This window comes from Chiloscyllium punctatum, chromosome 5 (genome assembly GCF_047496795.1).
Source record: "Chiloscyllium punctatum isolate Juve2018m chromosome 5, sChiPun1.3, whole genome shotgun sequence".
Lineage (NCBI taxonomy): Eukaryota > Metazoa > Chordata > Chondrichthyes > Orectolobiformes > Hemiscylliidae > Chiloscyllium > Chiloscyllium punctatum.
The window spans coordinates 9,484,214-9,510,168 of record NC_092743.1 but is presented as its reverse complement, the minus strand read 5'-3'; the positions used below and the strand labels follow the sequence as shown (position 1 = coordinate 9,510,168).

General features: G+C 40.9%; 1 protein-coding gene across 2 annotated transcripts in view; it reads right to left on the bottom strand.

Moving 5' to 3' along the window:
* Window positions 1–4,737: 4,737 nt before the first annotated feature.
* Window positions 4,738–25,955, bottom strand: part of LOC140476871 (protein LYRIC-like) — a 96,767-nt gene continuing 75,549 nt past the window's right edge. For both annotated transcript variants that reach the window (XM_072569742.1, XM_072569741.1), the window contains 5 exons: window positions 23,914–24,038; window positions 20,604–20,726; window positions 13,001–13,123; window positions 10,252–10,405; window positions 4,738–6,875 (listed from right to left, as the gene is read on the bottom strand). In XM_072569742.1, coding sequence (XP_072425843.1) covers window positions 6,805–6,875; window positions 10,252–10,405; window positions 13,001–13,123; window positions 20,604–20,726; window positions 23,914–24,038 — 596 coding nt within the window. In that variant the 3' untranslated portion in view covers window positions 4,738–6,804. The remainder of the gene's footprint in view (window positions 6,876–10,251; window positions 10,406–13,000; window positions 13,124–20,603; window positions 20,727–23,913; window positions 24,039–25,955) is intronic.

Here is a 25,955-nt window from a genome sequence, read left to right as displayed (position 1 = left end):
GCCAATCACAGAGAAGGTTGAAAAAAGAGAAAACAAAGAATGAATTGGCTCTAACTGGGTTTTGGGCAGGAGGCAGTTTTGTTGTGGAAGATTCGGAACTGGGCTTGTTTTTGGTCCTGCTGTCCCTAGTTCATCTCCATTGATATGTTGAAAGTTCTGAGAAAAGAACCCCAGTCTGCAAGAAATAACTAAAATTCTCCAGAGGTCTGGAGAAGTTGTCTGCATTGAGTGGCAACTTCAAAATTCAGGAAAGGTATACAGTCCTTTGCGCCTGTTAAAAAAACTCTTCATCCAAGAATATTATGAAGACTTAGTATTCATCTTTGAAGAGTTCACTGAATTCCAAGTTACAATATTTTTAATTTACCACTGAACTGTGTCCATCTGTCAATTGGCGGGTGGAGATTTATAATCAAATAAGATTGGGCTTAGATCGTATCTATTAACTAGACTGTCTTGTAGTTTATGTGCTCTGCTAAAGTTACATCCTTAGTAATAAATTGTTAATTTTTGTCTAGACTTGGTGTCAAAGATCTGTTATTTTTAAAGAAGACTTAAGAATAATTGAGCAATTTTGGGGGTTATTGAAGTTTTAAATTTCATTGTGCCGCAAATCCACAATGTGGATAGTGAGGCTGATTTGGTTCAACTTGCTGTCCCTGTTTTCAGTTATATAATGCCTTTAAAGTAGCAAAGCATTTCAGGGTGATTAATGTAAGCATTGGCAATAACATTTTGGCATCTCACCAAAGAAAATGCTCAGAACAGTTGGTCAAAAGCTTCACCAAATAAACAGGTTTTAAGGAACAGTTTAATACAAGAGAGAGGGATTTACGGAACAAATTCCCAAATTTAGGGGATTTGTAGTTGAAATCATTGGCACCAGTGGTGAAATGATTAAAATCAAGGATGTTCGAGAGGCCAGAATTGGAAGATTGCTGAGTTCTTGAAGGATTGTAGAGCTAAAGTAGGTTATAATATAAAGACTGTTTCACCTTAATTTTCTGTATTTTTTATTGCAGACTTTGGAAAAAGGACTCTTAAGAACCAAGACTTGTGGAAAGGTTGCTGCATTTTTTAAAAAGCAGGTTACTAGCACTCATAATAAGTGCTGTTTGCACAGCTCCTTGATCAAGCAGTACTGTAGACAAAATAGAGTGAGCCTGGGAGTGTGGATGAATGTAGATTTGGCTGGCAACAGGTAGCTGATAGAACAATTACCAGTTGTCAACAGACCAATCACAAATGTGTTCTGCCTCCAACAATCATGTGATTGGCTCCTAGGTAGCTGAATGGCTTGCTGGTGTAAATGTTTGGGCAGAAATCTCATTATATATCCCACTTTTTCAATCTATTGCTATTCAGGTAATAATCTGCCTATTTGTTTTTGCTGTCAAAGCACATAACCTCATATTTATCCACATTATACTTCATTTGCCCACTCACTTAACTTCATCCACACTGAAGCATCTCTGCATACTCGCATCTCACCTTCCCACCCAGCTTTGTCTCAGCTACAAACTTGGAGATATTGCATTTAATTTCCTCTCATAAATCATGAAAAAATATTACACTGATCTCTGTAATACCATACTAGTCACTGTCAACCACTAAGAAAAAACTTGTTTATTCCTACTCTTTGCTTCCTGTCTGGCAGTTCTCTATTCATGTCAGTACACTACCCTCAAACCACATGCCCTAATTTTACATGATAACCTTCTGAAATTCCAAGTAAACCGTATCCACTGGCTCCTCTTTAACAAACCAGCTAATTACATTCTTGAAAACTTCCAATAGATTTATTAAGCATGACTTCCCTTTCGCAAATCTATGCTGACTCTTTCCAGTCCTGTCATTGCTTTTCATGTGCTCCACTATAACATGTTTTACAATGCACTCTAGCAGTTTCCCTGCTACCGACGCCAGGCTGATGGGACTATAATTACCTGTCTTCTTGCTATTTCCTTTTTTAAATAGTTGAGCTACACTAGCTACTCTCTAATCCCTAGGAACTCCTCCGGTGTCTATAAAATCTTGAAAGATGACCGCCAAAATATCCACTATTTCTAGGGCTACGTCCTTAAGTACTCTGGGATGTAGATTATCAATCCTTGGGGATTTGTTGGCCTGTTAATTCTTCCATGCTCCCTAACAATTTCCCTACTAATACTGATTTCCTTTGTTCCTTCTCTCACTACACACTGTGCTCAATATTTTTGGGATATTACTCTTTGTGAAGGCAGAACTAGAGTGTATATCTCCTTGATCCACCATCTCTTTGTTCCCCATTAAAACATCCCTATTTCTGACTGTAAGTGACCTTCATTAATCTACTCTTAAAATCATAACTATTGCTAAGTATAGAATGATTCCGGATCCATGTTGTCACCCTGGCTTGAAAGGTAAATAAATCCGGGAATTTTGCATACTTTTATGAAGGCTTTTTGTGATTATGTGAATAATGGGACTTGATTTCCAACTCACTACCCCAGTAAAACATAACAGGAGAGGGAGGGTGGGCAGTGGCGTCTTGCTAACAACACGGCATGGATAATTCATGGGTTCAAACCTCACCATAGCAGATGATGGAATCTGAAATCAATTAAAAATAAAATGTGAGCCAAATGGTGACACATAATTACCATTGATTGTTAGGAAAACCCATTTGGTTCATTAACGTCTTGTAAGACTGGCCTACTTGATGGAGGAAAAAGAAACTTATTTCCTTCTTTCAACTTTCCTATGTGACATGAGGGTCACATGTCTGTCCTGAATGGTCACACAGCAGTGATGGTTACCAATATTTTTGGATTTGGCAGCTAAATTTGACAGCAGATGCCCCTCTCCACCATCAACCTTCCCCTTTGATCCAAGGCTTGAATTTGTAGCTCAGCTCAAGAGGAAATTCCCCCACTCTTACCACAGGCCTGTTGTTAGGATTTAAAGGGTGGTAATCAACTTGGCTGGCCATGTTACAAATGCACCTTCTTCAATGGCCATCAAATGCCCAGACTGGGATTAGATTAATTATATCTAACAGAGTCTAGTGATTTCAGACTGTAATCTCTGCCCCAGTTCCTTCCCTTTTCTTGGAATACTTTGGCCTTGTACTTGTTTGTGCTTTCCAACAGAAATGGTTAGTCACTCAGGAACTCTCATCTCCGCTGGACATATTTGTTTCCATGTCCCATTACCACTCCCTTTTGTCATTTAAACCCTCTCCCATTTTGCCTACTTTAAACCTACATGCCCAACTCTTCCTGGTTCTGATAAAAGAACATCAACCCGAAAAATTCTGAAGAATGGTCACTGGGATCAAAACACAGACTGTACTTGCTCTTCATAGATGCTGCCAGAGCTGCTGAGTTTCTATTACAATATCTGTTTTTGTTTCTATCTGTAACTTTAGCATTGTTTCTCTCTCCACTGAGGACGTCATGCCCTCAGAGTATTTCTAGCATTCTTTATTCAGCATGTTCTATTTGTTTTTCATGGTTTGCTGCCCTCTCTGTTGGAATATGAATTAGGGCCTGCCAGTTTGCACCTCATTTCCTTAGAGTACCGCATCCTAAAGATCGCTGTGCCTTGCCACCTCACCTCAGTCTTTCAGCCTTGTGTTTGTGAGAGAGGCATTTAGTTGAGAGTTTCAGGCACAAGAATTCATGTTTCATTTGGAACCTTTGCAGTTGACTTTGTATCATCTGATTTTAGCCACATCCGCCATTTCCTAACAGTCCAGTGAGAAATGGCGTATGTTAACATCACTAGATTAGTAATCCAAAGTTCCGGGATAATTCTCTGAGAACACAGACACCAGGAAGCTAGATTTGTTACATTCAATGAATTAACTTGGAATACAAAACAATAGTAACCAAACTATAAATTATTCTAAAGCTCCATCTGATTCACCAGTATTCTTTAAGTAATCTGTTGTTTTTATCTGGTCTGGCCTACATGCGACTCCAGACCTATAGCAACACAGCTGACTCTTAAGTGCCTTCTGAAATGGCCTAGAGAGCCACTCAGTTCGAGAAATTTAGGAACAGGCAACAAATGCTGGAGATACCACATCCTATGAATGAGAAAAGAAATTAGGTTCTATTTTTATAAATGCTCCAACAATTCATCCACCTAACCTTTAATTTCAATGTTTAAGTTGAGCATTCATATCATCCAGCAATCATTTGCTTTTATTTGAAGGCTATTCGAGTTAATAGTTAACTTTATGATTTCAGTATATAGTTTCCTTACTGTAGTTTATTTCAAACTACTCTCTTTTCCCTTCTGGATTGTATTGAATTGTTTTTTTTAATTTTCTGCTCTTCAGTTCAGAAGGTCCAAATGGCAGTAGTTTCTTCTCTCTCAGATGTTGTGACCTGCTGTGCATTTCCAGCAATTTCTGCTTCTGGACCTGCAGGTGGCTCAGTTCTCACTGTCTGGTCTGTCAACAGATGTCTCTTCACCATCAAATATAATAGGGGTCGGCAGGAAAATGGAGTTAAGGCCATCAGATTTGGACACAATTAGACTTGTGGTGCAGGCTCAAGGACCTCCTCCCATTTCTATTTCTCTCCAGCTTCCTTACAGCAATGTGGTTGACTCTTCACTGCTCTCAGGGACAATTAAGGATGGTCAACAAGTGCTTACCTTGGTACATCCTACGAACGATTAAAAATAAACTGACCGTGACTACTTCTATAAACTGCTGCAAGACCCCTTGAAGAAACAAACAATGCATGAGTATTAATTTGCTAAATTTATTTGAACAAATCAACTTAGAAATTCATTGCATTTTAACAAACTTTAGAACATGTAAACATACTCGCTATGTTTCTGAAACAGGTATAAATACATTTGTTTAACTTTAGTAATCAAGGTAATTACGAAAGCACAACAAATACCACGTCATAACCAATTAAGGCAGGTTACTGGGAGCATAATGACACTCATTATTTAAACTTTGCAAAATCTTAGCAATCTGGTGTCACCAAACTAAGTAACAGTCATGACAGTAGATTAGTGGACTAAGTACCATTAGTATCAGCTCGCTTAAACGTTATGCTCCATTGTTCTCACTGTGCAGCATGAACATTTTACACCCATTCAAAAACAATAATCATGGCTTACGATGATCAGGTTAACTCAAGTAGGTGGTGTAAAATACCATGGTCCTCATCAAGTGAATGTACATTTGGTAAAGTTATTAAACAATGCACATGGCATAACATGCACCAGTCACTCCAAACAATACTCAGATGCCAACACTGTAAAGTAGAAACTGGAATCTTTACCTGCAGGCTTTTGGTTGAGGTTCTATCCAGACTATTTCAGTTTAATGATTTGTTAACTTTATGTATAAACCTTATATTTCAAGCATTCCCATTTGTTCTTATCCAATTTAGTTTTCTTTCTTCTCTGTCATTAGTTTTCTAACTGTGATAAGCTGTGCGACAGCACTAATAATGAGATGCTGGGACCAGTAGCAATTCCCTCTGCTGCCACTGACTGATGGGTGTCCTTCAGATTTATGCTGCTTGGCAAAGTCTATTGCAGGGCTTCCCAAAGTGGTGGCATTGAATCCCAAGTGGGGCAACAAGCTGAAATTCTGGGGTGGTGGTCTCCAAGCAGCAGTAATGGCTCTCATGGAGCTCAGACGGAGTTATAACAACTACATGCACTCTCTCACATCACCCTACTTCCCCAAAACCCGTCCCCTCAAATCTCGCTGAGAGATTGTGACAATTTTCAAGGCTCAATACAAGGCTACCCGGGGAACAAGCTCAGGAAGCGCTGGTCTAGTTAGCGATTTGACTACTGAATGGTGTCAACTCCGACACCATCCTGATTTAGGAGCAGGGGCAAGTTTTCAGCAGAACCAAACTGCAGGTTAGACGAGTCCCACTTTAATCAGCAAAGGAATGGCATCTTGAGATTGACATTGATTTTTATTTTAAAAAAAGAAAGCATCCACCTGAACAGTTGGATATTTTACAGTGTCTTTCTAATGTTAATTGGTACGAAACATCTTCCCAGCTTATGCAACTGCTAATTTCGCCAAATCCACCCACTGTTATGAACCAGCGTTTACGGATTCATTGAAAACTGGAATTTCCCTTTAGGTTATCTAAACATCTTTCTCTCTACACACTACAGGTTAAGGCAGTAAAATGTCATTCCTGATATAAATTGTAATTCTGTCCACAAATATTAAAGCTATCTAAATGTTTTCGTTCCCTTTTTATCTGCTTTAGGCTCAACCTGATACCACTACGAACATCGTGTGATCTAATTTTAACTGCTTTCCCCAAAGTTTTTGGGGGGAAAGAGGTGGGGGGGGGCGGGGGAGACATTAGATGGGACGGGGAGCATAAAGCGGAACAGAAAACTCAAAGCCTCCCTGCAATTGCTCATCACATGGCCCAGTTTCTTCATTAAAGAAGGCAACTTTCATTGCAAATTTCTACTGTGGAGCCAAAGGTCATAATGTATGATGCAGTTCTGCACAGACTTGCCCAAACTCTTACAAAAAAAAATGAAAGAAAAGACAAAATCACATTTTCTAGTGTCAACAAACTCAGACCCAGCATGAAAGTGGCTGTAGACAGCATCAGTGTGTTTCACTTGAAGTTTGTTACATGGTATCAAATCAAGTTGCTCATGCGCATTGCAATAAGTTTTAATAAAAATTACAGTCAAATTTCTTCTATAAAATTCTGTACATTTTCACAAATTATTGCATAAACAGATTTTTTTTTCTTCAAGATCATTTTGCATAACAACTGACCACTGAATACAAAAAAAAGCTCATGTTTCCCTTCTTGCTCTCTTCTTTTTCTTGATCTGCTTCGGGGACTCCCAGTTTTCATCCGATTTTGCTGCAAAGAAGAAAACGACAGGATTCAGACGCAGACATAAGTAACCACATTTATTAATATCGTTGATCTTAGAATACACGCATGGCTTGTTTCTCATCCATTCATCAACAGGGGAAAGGGGGCATCGCTGGCCAGGCCAGTATTTATTGCTCATTCCTAATTACCCTGGAGATGGTGTGTTGAGCTGCCTCTTGAACCGCTGCATTGGGAATTTATTTGGGAGGGAGTCCTAGAATTCTGACCCAGTGACACTGAAGGAAAGGCAATATTGTTCCTATCAAGACGGTGAGTGATTTGGAGGTGAACCCGCAAGTGGTAGTGAATATATATCTGCTGCCCTTTTCCTTCGAGATGGTAGAGGCCATGGGCTTGGAAGATGCTGTCGAAGGAGCCTTGGCTAGTTACTGCATCTTGTAGCTATACACAGTGCTGTATTATGCATTGGTGGTGGAGTGACTGAGTGTCTAAGATGGTGGAGTGAAGAAGTGCCAATCAATCTCTGCATTAATAGAAAGCACTGTAGAGACAACAACTCACACATTAACCTGTCTCCCACCTCAATATTTAACCTAAAAACATTAATAGAGCAATACTATCTTAATCTGCATTTACTGATGAAAATAACATCTCTGAAGGACGTAATTCTGGAAAGCAGTTTCAACATTATCTGAAAACATATCTGAACATTAAAGACTTGTCTTAAAGTTACTGTATGTTTTTTAATATAGTGACATTTGTCATCATATATTCATCATGGGTCCAACTCCTGGAACTCCCTTTCTAACAACACTGATGTAACCAAACCCTAAAAGAACTGCAGCTCAAGAAGGGACCTCACCACTGACCTTTCCAGGGCAATAAGGGATGGTACAGAAATGCTGGCCCAGCCAGTGAAGCCCACATCCCATGAATGAATAAAATAAATTTCTTACACTGTATCATCTCTGCAAGAAACAACAGGGATTGTTACTTTCTCAAAGATAATTAAGGATGGGCTGTATCTGTGCTGGTCACTTTGAACCATTCTCTATCTAGAAATAGTCATGAGATAGACTCACGACTTATGCATACAACGGCATAAAAAAGTTCCCTGAGCCTGCTTCACTGCTCCATAATTCTGAATTACTCATCAACTTCACCTTCTTGTTTTATCCCTCCATGCCTCTATTACCTTGGTATGCAAAAGGCTATTGAGTTCAGTCTGCGAATGAGCATCCAAGCTCTCTGGGCTACAGAATTCCAAATGCACAGCTCTCAAGTGAAGAAATTTCTCTTCATCTCAGCCCTGAATGGCTAACCTTTTATCTTGAAACTACGACCAAATCAATGTTTAATAAAAGTTACTCAGGAGGAAAACACACAGTCCTTGCTCAATCTGCCTTAAACTGGACTTCAGGTCCTCACTCTGGCTGACTGGTAAATGACCCTGGAATTGCCTAGCTGCTCTGAAAGGTCACTAGACTCAAAGCATTAATTCTGTGTTCTCTACACAGATGATGCCAGATTTGCTGAGTTTCTCCAGTAAGTTCTGTTTTTGCAGCAAGCCTCATGACTGGATTCAACAACATGGTTTATCATCAACTTCTAAAGGGCAATTAAAGATGAGCAATAAATATGTGTTAGCAGCAATACCTGCATGGTGTGAATGAAAAAACGTTACTAGGTTATTACTTGTATATACATAAGCTGGACCTCAAAGAACGAAAATGCTGGACTTCTATGTTCATTTGATGTGGAGGTGCCGGTGTTAGACTGGGGAATGGACAACATTTTAAAAATCACATAACACCAGGTTATAGTCCAACAGGTTTATTTGGAAGCACTAGCTTTCAGAGTGCTGCTCCTTCGTCAAGTAGCTGCTAGTGGGGCAGGATCATAGGACACAGAATTTATAGTAAAGGATCAAAGTGTCATACAACTGATGTGATGTATTGGGGTGAATTTGCATCTGCAGATGCATTCTATTTTGTTCAAAAAGCACCCAATCTTTGATATGTGACATTTTATAAATTCCTACTTTGGAAAAAGAACTGGCCTGACTCAAGGTTGGAATACATACAGACTCTAACACATGTAATGCATTGCCTGAGCTGAGATGTCCCCTTTTTCAAAATAAAACCTTATCTCAGGAATGTGACTTGAAAGTAGTTCTTGGATTTACATATGAATGAATTGAAACCTGGAACCCCATTCTAAATGATTCAGACTTAACAGCGATCTAGGTTTGTTCAATACATCGCATCAGTTGTATGATACTTTGATGTTTTACTATAAATTCTGTGTCCTATGATCCTGACTCTCAAGCTACCTGACAAAGGAGCAGTGCTCTGAAAAGCTTGTACTTTCAAATAAACCTGTTGGACTATAACCTGGTGTTGTATGTTCATTTGAGGTGAAGGGGGTGAAAATCTCTCTCTTTGCCACTGATTCAAGTTGCAAGGTCTCCTTTCAGATGTGCCCAGTAGCCTCATGGCTCAAAGTTATTGAATTAAGAGGTTACGAAGGAGAGAAACCTTGTCCAGTGCCCTTTGCTGTGACTGAGGGAAATAGTGATAGAGTTGAGAAGATGGATGTAGAGAATACGATCACAAGAGTTGAACAGAGTAATTTGCCCTATTCTCAGGTGAGTGGCAGCATAGTTGGAGACCTAAGCTAATGGTCCGGGGTGCTGAGAAACCAACCACAGTAGATTGTGAAACTTGAAGGCAATAAATTCTAGAACTGAAGGCTCTTCTAATGTCAACCATGTACTCACTATCGATTGTTGTAAAAACTTAGCTGGTTCAGCACTGTCCCTTAGGGCAGCAAATCTTGTACATTATGATGTGTCCACGAATATTAAGCTAACACTCCATACAGAATAACATAGAACATAGAAAAATACAGCGCAGTATAGGCCCTTTGGGCCTCGATGTTGTGCCGATCCAAGCCCACCTAACCTACACTAGCCCACTATCCTCCATATGCCTATCCAATGCCCGTTTAAATGCCCATAAAGAGGGAGAGTCACCACTGCTAGTGGCAGGGCATTCCATGAACTCACGACTCGCTGAGTAAAGAATCTACCCCAAAGTGCTATGATCGCTCATGTTTAGGCTAATTGTGGTAAGAGACAAATTGCCATTACCTTCTGCACCCTCACTGTCAGTGAGTAAAATAATACTCAGACAGAATTTAAAGCATTGTCTATAATTTTTGGAATAAGGCAATCTTAGAGATAATTGAATGGTGTAAGTTTCACAATTGAAACTAATCATACACCACTGAGAATTACTTTGAATCACAAATTGCAGCTTACAGTACCTTTTATTTTGTTTGATTTTAATATCATAGGCACACACAACTTTGTCCACGTTGAGCGATTTCAAATACTGACCTTGTGAAGGAGGCAGGTTATTCTGTTTAGTGGCAGAGACAGGTAATTCTGTCTCTGAAAGTGTGTCTGGCACTTGGGAAGTAATATCCTGGGAAGAACTTTCCATAATTACAGCTGGTTCTTCAGTGATTTCTACCAGCTGTGCCTCTTCAACCTGAGAAGAATCAAAAACCAGAATAAAAAGTTTTAGATTTAAATCTTCCCTGCCAGCCCAAAACAGCTTTAGAGCCAAAAGCAGGAAATTCTCAACTGTACAGGTGAAGGATGTCACCTGAAATACGTAACCACCTATTTCTATCAACAATTTTATTGACAAAGCAAAATTAATGTACAGAAATGTTTGAGAGAAGAAATTCACCTAATATCAGTCTTAAATGAGCCACAATTTAAGATTCTCTCCTCTAGTACGAGATTTTCTCACAAAGGGAAATAACCTTTCCGCATTCGCCCTGTCAAGACTTTACGGATCTTTTTTGCTTCAATAAGATATGTTTATTCTTCTAAACTTTAATAAGTACAGACAGAACCTACTCAACCGCTCCTTACAAGACAGTCTTGCTGTTCTGGGATCAACCTACTGAATCTTCTCTGTACTGCCACCAATACCAGCACTTATTTCCTTAGATGAGGGGAACAAAACAATTAAATATTTTAGGTTTGGTCTGCCTAGTACCTTGTATAGTTTTAGCAAGACTTCCCTACCTGGATTCCCTGTGACAAAGGCCACCATTCAATTTTCCTTCCCTACTACCTGCTCAACTTGAATGATTTGCAATTCTTTTTTCAGTCTTACTCTGTTTAAACAACATTCAGTTTTTCTATTCTTCCTGCCAAAGTTTATAGCCTCAGATTTTCCGATAATGTACTCCATCTACCATGTTTTGTCCACTCAGTTAACTTGTCGAACAGTGTGGTGCTGGAAAAGCACAGTTGGTCAGGCAGCATCCGAGGAGCAGGACAGTGACGTTTCAACCATAAGCTCTTCATCATGAATGAGAGGGTGGCCCAAAGAAACTGAGAGATAAATGGGAGGGGCTGGGGAAGGTAGCTGGGAATGGTGGGGGGTGATGGCGATAGGTCAGAGTGGACGGTGGAGCAGATAGGTGGGAAGGAAGGTGGACATGTAGAACAGTTAAAGAGGGCATTGTGAGTTGGAAGGTTAGATCTGGGATGAGTTGGGAGGAGGGGACATGAGGAAACTGGTGAAATTGACATTGGTCCCCTGCGGTTGGAGGGTCCCAAGGCAGAAGATGAGGCATTCTTCCTCCGGGCATTGGATGGCTTAGAGTTTGGCAGTGGAGGGGACTTTGGACTTGCACATCCTTGAAAGAGTGGGAAGGGGTGTTAAAGTGTTCGGCCTATGGGCAGTGGGGTTGTTTAGTTCGTGTCCCAGAGATGTTCTCTGAAATGTTCTGCAAGTTGGCCTCCTGTCTCCCCAGTGTAGGGGAGACCACATTGACAGCAACAGACATAGTAGATGACATATGTAGAAGTACAGGTAAATCTCTGTTGGATGTGGAAGGATCCTTTGGGGCCTTGGACAGAGGTGAGGAGGGAAGTGTACGTGCAAGTTTTGCACTTCTTGTGGTGGCAGGGGAAGGTGGCGGGAGTGGAGGAAGGATTGATGGGGGGAGCGTGAACGTAACAAAGGAGTTCCAGAGGGAATGGTCTCTGCAAAACGCAGACAGGGTTGGGGAGAGAAATATATCCCTGGTGGTGGAGTCTGTTTGTAGATGGTGGAAATCACAGAGGATGATGTGTTGTATCCGGAGGTTGGTGGGGTGGAAGGTGAGGACCAGGAGGTTCTGTCCTTGTTGCGGTTGGAGAGGTGGGGCTTGAAGGCGAAGGTGTGGGAAATGGAGGACATTGTTGATTACATGGGAGGGGATCTTTGAAGGAGAAGGCCATCTGGGATGTTCTATGGTGGAATTGGTCCTCCTGGGAGTGGAGGCGGAGCATCACGTTTTTACAGGAGGCCAGGTGGGAGGTGTAGTTCAGGTAGCTGTGGGAGTCTGTGGGTTTGAAGTAGATGTCTGTGTTGAGTCAGTTGCCAGAATTGGAGATGAAGTTTAGGAAGGGCAGGGAGGTGTCTAAGATGGTCCAAGTGAACTTGTAGTTGGGGGTGGAAGGTGTTAATGAAGTTGATGACCTGTTCAACCTCTTCTTGGGAGCACGAGGTGGCACTAATAGTCATCAATGTAGTGGAGGAACAGGTGGGGGGTAGTGCTGGCGCAGCTGGGGAAGATGGACTGTTCCACATGCTGACAAAGAGGCAGGCAAAGCTGTGGCCCAGAGCTACCCCTCTGGTCTCAGCTAATGGTCTACATTTCTCTGCAGACTGTGTCATCCTCACTATTTGCCTTCCCACCTATTTCAAGTCATCTGCAAACTCAGTAATGGTACACTTACTTTCTCATCCAACTCATTAATATATATTGTAAATAATTATGGACCCAGCATGGCCATGCTGCACTCCACTAGTTACAGATGTCCAATCTTAAAATGCCTCCTCTATCCCAACTGGCTGTCTTCTACTAGTCAGTTAATCCTCTATCAATATCATTTAGAACATTAGCTTTATATTAGCTTTCAATCACACTGTCTGTTTGAATGGAAGAACCATCTTGGTTTGTTTGTTGGGGGGGGTGGGGGGGGGGGAAAAAAGAGATGCAAAATGGCCACTTCCTGTTCCAATGACAATGCAATTTTGAGTATGTTATTAAACATTGACCCCGCTGTTCACTCTTACCTCTGCTGGTTCACTAGTGCATATTGTTTCAACAGGTGGAGCTATCTCCTTTTCAGGCTGGTCTTGTACAATAAGTTGCTCCTGATCTCCACTGATGGATTCCTTCTCTTGTTCCTCAGTCTCCTTTCATAAATTCAGAAAACATTGAAATAGTGATACATTTAAAACCCAAGAAAATAATTCCTTAATTGTTAATGGTAATGAAGGTTAATGACGCAGCACAGTGCTTACATTAATATTTTTCTCAATCCTTTATGTATTTAAAGATTGGCCCTTTAGAATCAGTTCACCTCTCTCCCTAATCACCTTCTCCCCTCTCATTTGCCAACTTTCCTTTCCAGTGCTATTCCGAACACAGTTCAGAAAGCATTTGGAACTGGAAAACCTCGAAGTTTTCAGATGTTGTGCAACTTGGGGAAGATCTTGCAGGTTGTGGTGTTCCCATGTACCTGCTGTGCTTATTCTTAAAGGAGTAAGCCAATTAGCCCCTGGAGCCTGCTCTGCTCTAGGTGATAGTGCTCATAGGTTTGGAATGTGCTTTTGAAGGCAGCTTGGAGTGTTGTGGCAGTGCACCTTGCAGTTTGTACATACTGCAGCCAGTATATACTTATGGTGGAGGGAGTGACCGTTTAAGGTGGGAGATGTGGTGTCAATTGTAAATAATTATGGAACCAGCAATGCCATTACAATGACAAAGCAAGAGAGCTTGCTTTATCCTGAATGGGGGCAAGCTTCTCAAGTTGGACTGAACTAATCTGGCCAAGAGGAGAGCATTCCATCACACTCCTGACTTTGCATCATAGACAGTAGACAGGCTTTGGGGAGTCAGGATGAGAATTACTGAATTGTCAGCTCAAATACATGCTCAAGTTCTGGTGGGGGGTGTCACCACACAACCACAAGAATTAAAAATAATTACATGCAACTACACTGACTTGGTTTTATCCACGGCATTGCTCATTCAACTCAAATGATTGGATTACATTTTTTTCAGCCTCTAATTGCCACTTTACTTTTTTATTCATGTTGCTTAATTCAATTTCACTAGTGGCAAATGAGACCACTTGTCTGGATTTCATGTACTTGAGGCAGCTGTGAAGTCATTCTGAATGTAAAACAACGAATCTGCAGTAAATGCACAGCATTCTGCAAATAATAAGGGTTTAAGGCACAGGTTCATTATGATAACAGGGATGAAAACACATCTTAGTGTGACTGGAACTTCACAATGGCCAATCAAGGAGTTTCCATGTGCAAACCCACAGGATTCCAGCATATGCCATTAAGAAAACTAATGAGGATCTGAAATAAAATATATTTTAGGTTATGTTCAAATACAAATTAAATATTACTGAATTTTACCCAAAGATTGATCCAACCAGTGTAATCACATATTATCATGACTGCACAATCTGTCAGAATAAAATAAGGCCAGTGACCAATGATTTAAAACAGCTTCATCTTGCGTCACCTTTGAACAAAGTCTGAAGTTTGCACTGCATATCATTTCTCTGCTCTAATGCATGACAAAATAATTAAACAGCTATAATTAATATATGGACAAGAATGAGGAGCAGTAGGCCCTTCTGCCTCTCAAGCTTGCTCCGCCATTCCATAAGATCATGGATGATCTGATTAATCCACAATGCTGCTTGGGAAGACCAAAGATAATCCACAGTTATGAATCAAACCAACAACGTTCTGCGAAATCTCTACAGCTTCTAGTTTCAAATTTCTACAGTTGCCTGTCTGATGATCTGACACTTATCCAATCTCTTCCAGTGTAAACTTAGCTCAGATTTTTGCATGTGGTCATCACCTCACGTGAAACTGTTCCTCCATGTTTGAAGGACCATGCTCAACGATATAGCCAAATTATCATGCTTATCCAAATATGTTTAATGACTAAGATATACGGGTTCTTCCTTCCATGAACATGAGCATTGGTTACTTTAACCTTTGTAGCTCTCACTGGCAACTTCCATTTACATAGCACCTTTAATATCTTTAGCATAATGAAGCATTTGAAGGGGCATTATAAGAACATTCTAAAACAAAATCCCTATTTAATTTGTTAAGAATTTTTAAGGAAGAAAATCTGCTGTCCATACTTGTTCTGGCCTACATATGACTCCAAATATTCCATCATAACTGGCCCCCAGCAAGACACTAATTTCAAGGACAGTTAGGAGTGAGCAACAAATGCTGGCTTTGGTCAGTGATGCGGAAATTTTGAAACGGAATTCATAAGGAGATGTCAAGAGCGATGATCAAAAGCTTGGTCAGAGAAAGTTCAAAGAAAGCCAATTGTGAAGTGATTAAAAAAAATCAGGAAAACTCAACAGGCCAGAAACAGAGAAGCACAAATTTCAGAGTGTTGTGTGGGAGGGAAAACTCCATCACACACAAAGGAAATAATACCAGGAGTGAGGCCATTCAGCCCATAAAACCTTCTTCGTCATTCAACTAGATCATGGTTGGTCTTCCACCTCAATGCCATTTTCTTGTACTATTACAGTCCTGACTATCCTTAATAATTCGAAACTGATCAACCTCAATGGATATACTCAATGACTGGGCCAAAATTTATTGCCTGCCCCAAGTTGTCCTTAATAGGGAGCTGCTTTCTTAAATGCTGCAGTCCATTTGCTATAGTTAGATGCACAATACTGTTAGGGAGAGAATTCCAGGATTTTGACCCAATGATACATAAGAAATGATGATATAATTCCAAGACAGGACAGTGAGTGGCTTGGGGGGAAATTACAGGGGATAGAATCCTAATGTATCTGCTTCCCTTGAGCTTCTAGATGGAAGTAGTCATGGGTTTCAAAGGAGCTTTGGTAAATTTCTGTAACACTTTGTAGATTGCACACACTGCTGCTAGTAAGCGTTGGTGGTGGAGGAGCTGAATGTTGGTGGTACCAATTAAACAGAGTGCTTTGCTCCGGATGTGTCAATTTTGAAGTGCTTGCTGTATTTCATCACAGTCCTCACTTGTGCCTGGTTGATGTTGCATAGGCTTTAGAGAGTCAGGAGTTGAATTACTTGCTGCAGGATTCCTTGCCTCTGACCAGCTCTTGTAAGCTACTGTATTTATATGGCAAGTCAGTTTAGTTTCTGGTCAATGGTAGCCCCCAAGGATGTTGATAGTGGGAATTCAGTGATGGTAACTCTATTGAGGGTCAAGGAGCGATGGCTAGATTGTTTCTAAATGGACATGCTCATTAGCTGGCATCTGTGTGGCGTGAATGCTACTTGCCACTTTTCAGCCCAAGCCTTGGCTGTGAACTTCTTCAGTATCTGGAGTCAAGAATGACACTGAACGTTACACAATTATCCCCACTTCTGACCTTATGATGGAGAGAAGGCGTTAAATAACTGAAGATGCTTGTTGGGTTCTTGTGGGGTGGTGATAGCATCCCTCCCTCTGAGCTAGAAGGCCTGTGTTAAAGTCCCACCGGCTCCAGATATATACAATAATATCTCAAACAGGTGATTAGAAACTATCTTGAGGAATTCCTACAGTAATGTCCTGGGTTGAGCTGCCTTCTTCAGAATATTCTCCCTGTACTGGAGAACGCTACATAATATTCTAAGTGTCAATGGCAGGATGATATCCTAATTTTGGCCCAATAATTATCTTTTAATTCATGTTTCCTGGTATGGTAGGAAGATCGTATGAGGAAAGGCTGAGGCACTTGGGGCTGTTTTCATTGGAGAAAAGGAGGTTTAGGGGTGACTTGATGGAGGTGTACAAGATGATTCGGGGTTTTGATAGGGTTGGCCATGAAAACCTTTTTCCACGTATGGAGTCAGCTATTACGAGGGGGCATGGCTTTAAATTAAGGGGTGGTAGGTATAGGACAGATGTTAGGGGTAGATTCTTTACTCAGCGAGTCGTGAGTTCATGGAATGCCCTGCCAGTAGCAGTGGTGGACTCTCCCTCTTTATGGGCATTTAAATGGACATTGGATAGGCATATGGAGGATAGTGGGCTAGTGTAGGTTAGGTGGGCTTGGATCGGCGCAACATCAAGGGCCAAAGGGCCTGTACTGCGCTGTATTGTTCTATGTTCTCTATGGATTTCATCTGTCACCTTTATTCTGAAGTATATTCAAAATACCCTGTAGCATATCCTGCTCAGCTCTGCAGCCCAATATCTTCAATTAACTTTGCATCACATGAAAATTATCGATTGTACTCGGGAAGTTAAGTCCCAGGCAATTTAAACTCATTATACTTTCTCAAAGCATCTCAACATTATGATCTGGTTTGTGCAGCTATGCTTATTCTGAAGCCATTTTCCTGTTTAAGTTAGGCAATCTCTGTGGAGCAAGAATGAATGCTTCAAGAAAATGACCATTCATCAGAACTGGAGAAACAATAACTATAACAGGTATTAAAGCAAATAAACAGGCAGGTAAAGGGTGAAGTGCTGAAAGAACAAAAAGGAATATAATGGAGTGGTTGACAGGAGAGTTTAAATGACTAAGCGATGATATGATGCATCGCTATTCCTGTTACTGTTTAATCTCTCCTGGCTTTCACTCCATCAGATTTCCTATTTGGCTCTTTCTTCTTCTTTTCCTATCTTTGACTTTGTAGACCTATTAAAACCTATTATACTTCAAACTCTTGCCAGTTCTCAAGGGTCACTGATCCAAAATGTTGACTCTTCCTTTCTCTGCAGATAGAAGCTCAGATGCCATACTCCTTGTGGACCATAGACCACTAGATGACTAGTGATGGGTTTGACCTGAAGGTCACCATGCCACAGCTGAGTGGCAACGTTGAGAAGGCAAAACCTTTATGGGCATCTCAGCTGGTATGGAGTTGGCCCTGCACTGTTGGCATCATAGTGCTTTGCAAACCAGCCAAGTGAACTAACCAACCGCCAAACTGATGCCATACCTCAGTAATTCTACCATTTCCTATTTACACTTTAGATTTCCAGCATTCATAGTATTTTACCCTTCCATTTTGTGATAGCTGATCCTTTTCCTAAGGAACATTTCAGATAATACCTTACAGCCCCTTCATCACTCGGGCAAAGCCATTCCTTCAAGTTTAAAGTCCACATGCTCACTGTTTGTCAACGGCTTGATGTTTGTCAAAAAGCACACTTTCAAAGCTTTATCACTCTTTCTGTTGCTTTGCTATTTCTAAAACTACCACCCATTTCTGTCACTAATCTAATCAGCATATTGCTTAATGAGCTCTCACCTCAAACAGAGGGGTCATCCCAGGAGCTATTTCACACAATCATATAATATGGAGGGAGGACTACTGAACCTGTATGGATGTAATGGCTCTTAAATTGCCCAGTTAATCCCTCTGCCATTCCTTTTTCCTTACAGCTCTCCAATCTGATAATCTTCAAAAATAGTTAGCCAAGTCTTATTTGAAAGAAATGATTGAAATATTAGTGGAAGCAGATTCAGACAGTGCACCCAAGATTACGTAGGGAGATAAAAAATAAGGGGGAGTGGGCCATTCAGATCCTCAAGCCTGCTCCATGATTCAACAAACACCATTTGAAATGGATTATAAGACAAAAGCTTCTGGACGCAGGGTTGTCCAGAGGTCAAGAACAAATGACCTTGATCTCAGTATACATAGTGAGGAAGGCTGATACTGGGTATGAAAGGATTGCCTTATGAGCACAGATTTCAGTTTAGTAGTATGAGAGGTGACTTTATTGAAACATGTAAGATTCTTAGGAGACTTGACAGGCAGATGCAGTAAGGTTGTCTCCCTGTTTGGGACAGTCTTAATACCAGAGGGCATAATCTCAGAATCAGGGGCTGCACATTTAAAACATATGAGGGTAGAGGGTAGTGAATCTGCGAATTTGGAAAAGATTTGTAGCTTAGGTTATGGATCAGACTGTACGTTTGCTAGGTGAGTTGGTAAATTTGTTCTCAGACGTTTTGTCACCATGCTAGTAACATTAATGAGCCTCCAATGAAGCGCTGGTGTTCTGTCCCGCTTGCTATTTGTGTGTCTTGGTCTGTTGTGGGGGTGATATCACTTTTGGTTCTTTTTCTGAGAGGTTTGTAAATGGGGTCCAAAGCAATATGTTTGCTAATGGAGTTCCGGTAGCCCACAAACTTACCACCACACTGAAAAAGCTCCTGATGAATTTAAAGGACCCCATACCAACAACCAATTGAACAAATGTCATACACAAAATACCCTGCAAGGACTGCAACAAACATTACATCAGACCAATAGGCAGGAACCTAGCCACCAGGATACATGTACACCAGCTTGCCACCAAAAGACATGGCCAACTATCACAAGTATCCATACACACAGACAAAGAGGGACACCAGTGCAACTGAGACAATACATCCATCCTGGGACAGGCTTAACAAAGACATGCACGGGAATTCTGAGAGGCCTGGCATTCCAACCGGAATGGAGGAAAGGGGGGGGGGAGGTGTGGGCACAGGTCTTGCACTTCTTGCAGTGGCAGGGAAAGGTGTCGTGAGTGGAGGTTGTGGCCTAACAAGGGAGTCACGGAGGAAATGGGCTCTGCGGAATGCTGATTGGGGTGGGGAGGGAAATATGGTGTTGGGGTCTGACTGTAGGTGGTGGAAGCAGTGGAGGATGATGCATTGTATCTGGTAATCGGTGGGGGTGGAAGATGAGGATCAGTGGGGTTCAATCCTTGTTGTCGTTGGAGGGGTGGGGTTCAAGGACAGAGGTGCAGGAAGTGGAGGAAATGCACTGGGGGGGGGGGGGCATTGTCGATCACATGGGAGGGAAAATTGCGGTCATTGAAGGAGGAGGCCATCAGGGATGTTCTGGAGTGGAATTGCTCCTCCTGGGAGCAGATGTGATGGAAGTAGAGGAAATGGGAGTAACGGACAGCGTTGTTACAGGAGTGGGAATGGGAGATGGTGTAGTGCAGGTAGCTGTGGAAATCGGTGGGTTTGAAGTAGATGTCTGTATTGAGTTGGTCATTGGAAATGGAGACGGAGGGTTCCGGGAAGGGGAGGCAGGTGTCTGAGATGATCCAGGTGAGCTCGAGGTCAGTGTGGAAGGTGTTTGTGAAATTGATGAACTGTTCAATTTCCTCGTGGGAGTATGAGGTGGCGCTGATACAGTCATCAATGTAGCAGAGGAAACGGTAGGGTATGGTGCCGGTGTAACTACCGAAGATGGACTATTCCATGTAGCCGAAGAGGCAGGCATAGCTGGGACCATGGCTCCTGAATGGTCTGGCCCCAATTCTTAGACTGCGCACCTTAGTTCTACAATCTCCAACTAATGGAAATAGCTTATCTTTATCTACCCTTTCTTCTCCTGTTAATATCTTGAGGACTTTGAGATATTATGGAATACACTGCCTGGAAGTATGGAGAGAGGTTCAATCGAGGCGTTCTAGATGTTGTTGGAGAATTATTTCAAGAGAAGTAGCATGCAAGAGGATTTAGAAAAAGCAGGACATTGGCAATATGAGATGATGCTAATTTGAAGAGACAATAGGCCAAATGGCCTCAGTCTGTGCTGTAACACCTCTGCAATTCTGTGAAGTAGACCTCTCACTGTCTTTTATAACTTGAGGGTACAGCTTGGTTTTTACGTGACTCACTTGCACAGGAGCAGCAGCAGCACCTTCTTCGCCCTTTTTCTTCTTTTTTTTCTTCTTCTTTGATTTGCTGGTTGCAGAACCTTGCAGACCAGAGTCCGCTTTCTCTTTTTCTTCATCTGACGGCTAGAAATGGAACACACCAGTTCTTAAACATTATGCAACTTCTTCCACATACCAATCAAGTTCCTTTGCTAATTTGTAAGCCTCTTCGTCAGGTTGTAAGGGTGGACTATGTTATTGGTAGAACAGGACCGAAGGTTCATAAAACAGGAGTGCAAAGAATTAATTTTTTTCTGGAATAAAAACTTCTTTTTGCCACAATTTAATACATAGATTTTACTCTGACATGCATGCCTTCAAATGTATCCTCCTGAAGTTATCAACTTAGCTGGTATAGAATCAAACACAGTAGGCATTCAGCCCTTCCAGCCATTGTAGGCTCTGAAGAACCTATCGAATCAGATACATTGCCATTTGTCTTTCTCTACAGCCTGACAAATTTTATTTTTTAAGTCAAGGTTCAATGACCTTTAGAAAAGCAGAGTTAAATCTACCTTCACAGTCATCTGAAACAGTAAACCCCAGATCAGCACAACATGCTAATCAGAAAACAACTCTCATCACACTGGTTTTTTTTCCCCGTGGCCACTTACTAATGCTTTCTTGGTTAAATTTCACATCAATTTTACTGTGGAACAGTGATACTTTCATACTTCTAAAGTCAGAAGGGGGTTTTCCCTCAGCTGATATTGCTGATGATCGCAATGCAAAACATTTGTTTTTAGCCTTGGGTGGCATCTGGGAGGTGGCTTCATGAGTGGCAACCCTATGCTCAACTTGAGAGTCAGGTGTTACTGAAGGTCTCCAACTCAGGTGGCTCCCAAATGGCATCTGGAACCATTAAGGATACCACTCCACATTACTCCTGTCGTGCGAGTCATTGACAGACTTGGCTGCTTCTGACAGCTGAGCAACTCTCTATTGAATACAAGTACCCAAAATAGCAAATCTCAGTGGCAAAGAGAGATCAAAATACCATAAATAAATATCAAAACATCTCTGCTATCAGCAATGCTTTGAAGAAAGGTGTTTAGTACTGTTAGGGCTATTAATTCCTTTCGTTCACATTCTACAATCCTATTTTTATCATTTGTTTCCAGTTAACAGCTTCTTAAATTCAGGGAGAAAAATAGCATTGCTAAAAATAATTCAACCATGAATTAATTATTTTCTTAACTTCGCGTTTTGGTGCTCGAGGTAACTGTATAATTTGCAATCCCAAGACAATCAACATGCTCATAACATAATTTACGAGGTAAATACACTGACATTAGCACAGACTGAACAAGTTCATTCAAATATCTGCACACAAATAATGCATTAATCATGATCTCTCAGCCCCCTGAATTTGTCTTTCTGCTGCATTGTTCAAGTGTTCTAACAATCCCCCTGAAAGTTAAACCAACTGGCAAGCGACTCTGCTAAAGTCCAAAAAGTGCTAGGTGAGGTTTCTCAGGAGAAGAAACCCCTCATCACTCCACCCAACCTTCCCAAAAAGTTCAAGTACTCCAATACTCAATGCAGCTGGGAATTCTGAAGTTACAAATGGAACAGCTGCAAATTTGACAGCCTTGCTTCTTCAGTTTGACTCTGCATAGAGTTCCGAGTGTTGAAAGAAGGAATGACGATGTCTGGTTAAAACCTAGACAGTGGTTTTTCAAAGCAAGTGGGATTCTTCAGCTGATATTGATTCTGGAGGGGTGGACAAAGCAGCAGGCAACATCAGATCCATCTATTCTAATGTCTTTTCCATCTCATTCTTTTGTTTGCTGTCTTATAATTTTATTTCTTTTTTTTTGCTTATGTTTAACTCATTTCTGAACTGTTCACTAATGTTGCTCAGTCTGCTCATGTTTTTCCCTTTTGTTTTTATTCATTCCATCAGGCTTGAATTCCCTGTTTGGTATTTGTCCCTTCTTCCATTTTGTCCTCACAACATTGCCTCAGGGATTGCTTTTAAACACTCATCTTCCTCTGAGCAGAGCAATTCAAAGCCAACATAGGGGAAGGAAAAAAAAAGCCATTTTGAAGCAAATCCACTAGAGGTGGCACAGGGGGGTGGTCAACATTGATGCTGCCAGAAATTGAGAATTCTAACTGATTAGAAATGAAAAAAGCTGTGACTATCTTCATTGGACAGATGAGACTGGAATATAATTGAGAGGTCGAAAATTATGAGTAGCCAAGAGAGAAAGTGGAGACAAAGGACCTATTCCCCTGAGCAGAGGCTGGGACCGGTGGGTATAGATCATACTCTGAAGTAAGACTAGATAGAAATAGGATAAGGTTTTTACGCAGAGGTTAGCAGGTGCATGGGACATGCTGTCTGAAAGGATGGTCGAGGGAGAAACTATTGTTGCTTTAAGCAGTATAACCAGCAAACCCATAGACCAAAGCTGGAAAAGTGAGTTAGGATGAATAGCTTCAATTTTGTGGAGTGGGGTGGGGAAAGCACAGAAGCCTCTTCCTGTGCCATGAACGTTCTGAAACTTTTACAACCTGTTGCTATTAAAGAGCCCATGCTCTTAAAGAGTACATGCACACTATTTCTAACACTAACATTGCACGCAACTGATTTAGTGCAAAATGGAAAGGTCAAAAATAGGAACGGGGGAGGCCATTCAGCCCTTTGAACCTGATCATTCATTCAAGATGATCATGGTTGAGTGTTAAACTCAGTAGCCTGTTCCCACTTTCACCTCACACCCTTTAGTCCCTTTAGCTCTAAGAACTAAATCTATCTCCTTCTTCAAAACATTCAATGTTTTGGTCTCAACTACTTTCTATGGCAGAGAATTCCACAAGCTCCCCATTCTCTTGGCAAAGAAATCCCTCCTCTCCTGCATTTATCCTGTTTGTGCTGTTAGAATTGAATAGGATTCTATGAGATCTATCATCATTCTTCTAAACTCCAATGAGTATAGTCCTAATCGATTCAACCTCTCTTCCTATGTCAGTATTCAAGTGTAATCTAAACCCCTGTACAATTCTACCAAGACATTCTGGCTCTTTTACTTGAATTCTCTCACTAAATTAATGACTGTAATTGATAATGAACGCCTGTATGGATCACCTTGGGAAATGGGTTAAGTAGGAGCCGACATTGACTTGGATTCAAGTCAAACATATAGATGCAAACAAATGAGAGTTTGTTGAGGCAATACCCCACTGCTATTTCAACTATATAAGCTCTGGCGGTAGTGAGAAGGGAAGGTCACTGAAGGAAGCAACAATGGCCAGGGATACTAACTTTTTGAGTTTCTGCAGCAACATCCTCAGGCTGTGCTGGTGAAGTGCTTTCTTCCACCAGCCAGTTTCCCCACTCTTCTGTTGGAGCGTTCCAGTCAGAACTTGGGTCAACTGTCGAAATCCCATCTGTTGAACGGTGCGCAAAATATGAAATCAAGTTAATAGGTGCAATTATTGAACTAAATCAACTTCCAAATTCATTTTGATTGGTCTATTCCAGCTTCTGTCATAGCTTTCATGATAAGCACAGAAACATGCTCAACATTTAAGGACAGTAATTTAAAATCTTTGGTACGTTTTAAGGCTCCTCAAATCAGTGATCAATTATACATTTAAATGAGGTGAACGGTTGCATATAGCAATTATACTGATTTCAAATGACTAACGCTGAATACTTTAATTCCAAGCTTACAGGCAAGGCAGACTTGCAATTCTGGGGTTAACCACCAACTGAGAATCTTAACAGATCAATGAGGCTGTTGGTATTTCTGCAAATACCCTCCACTTGTCTTTATCATAACCAGCTTTAAAAGAAAACCACAGCAATTAGGGGGCTCGTTTCAGACAGACAAGTCTTGGCAAATGATATTTAAAAGAAAACAACTGAAGATGAGATAGCCAATAAAGGGACAGAAGAAATCAAATTAGATTAAATCAAGCCAACTGCAGAATGGAGAGAAACAAAGTAAAAATTCCAGACCTTTAATAAAGGCAGAGCATAAATTGTTAATCTTTCATTCATGAACAAAGAAGCTCAGCACATTAAAAAGTAAGTAATGAAAAGGTGGAGATATACAAATGGGTGGAAAGGAAAAACAAGATTCTTGAGAAATACCAGCTTGACATTTTTCCAACTACATTTGCGTTAGGCTCCCATCAATATGAATGTAAATTTTGGCAGAACAACATAGAACATATCCCTAAAATAAACCCTGGAGGGAATTTAATTACAAGTAAACACCAATTTATAACCACTCTGGGGAAAACAGCAATTACAACTGCAACTTGCCAGGTAAAATCCATATAAGATATGTTAGTGCTAAGTACTTGGCCCGACATGTGCCTCAGAAAAGAAGCTTTCATATGCACCTCAGATTTTCAAAAGTTTTCTACTGCTGAAAGACACCTTTGATAAGCTAACTCTGTGTTATTTCACCTCAGGATATTGAGTACATACATGCCTTCAGACACAGAAATCCTAATATTGTATTGATTATCAAGGAATAAGTTTGAAAATGTTTGTGGAAAAGACTGATTAAATCAAAACATGAATGGGCACTAGCACCTAAATATTGGACACCCAACATGGTTTGGTTTTTGACATAGCAGCAAAGTTATAGTCAGATAGTAGAGTAACATTGGTCATTTGGTCTGCCAAATGTGTGCAAGCTCTTTGAAAGAGCAAACCAGATAGTCTCACTGCCTACACCCCTGTAATTATCTCCAATTGTAAACCTGTTCCACCCAAACACTTCAAGATGAACAGACAAGCTTTGATGCACTACGTAGCTGTTCTTACTCCAAGACCTGTATTCGTCAGAAAATGAACTAATTAAAAATGTTTGATTAGGAATTCATGTACTGCAATCATAACCAGCTGAAGATTGAACATTCATGACCTGGGCCACAAGCTGCTTTTGGGAAAATAGACACAAGTAGGAAAGTTCTATAGAATTCAAGCTCTATCTTTCCTGACACTGGAACATTCAACACCTCTGGCCTGTTCTACCACTCAATGACCTCATGGTTGCACAGCATCCCAATTTTAATCTGCTCACCTTGGCTCCAGTACACTCAATATCCAAGGGAGTGCAAAAATCAAACTACCCGAGATTTAAAATGTATTAGCTGCTTTTGTGGGAATCTTCCACACCTTTAACATCTCGTTACATGAAGAACGACTTCTTAACTAACCTCTTTGGAATAATCTGGCTCCAAATTTAAGGCCATATTTCCTTCTTATACACTCTCCCACAAACAGAAACTATTTTCCAAATCCTAGAAGTTTAACTAAATTCCTGCTTCAATCCAAAAGAGTCATAC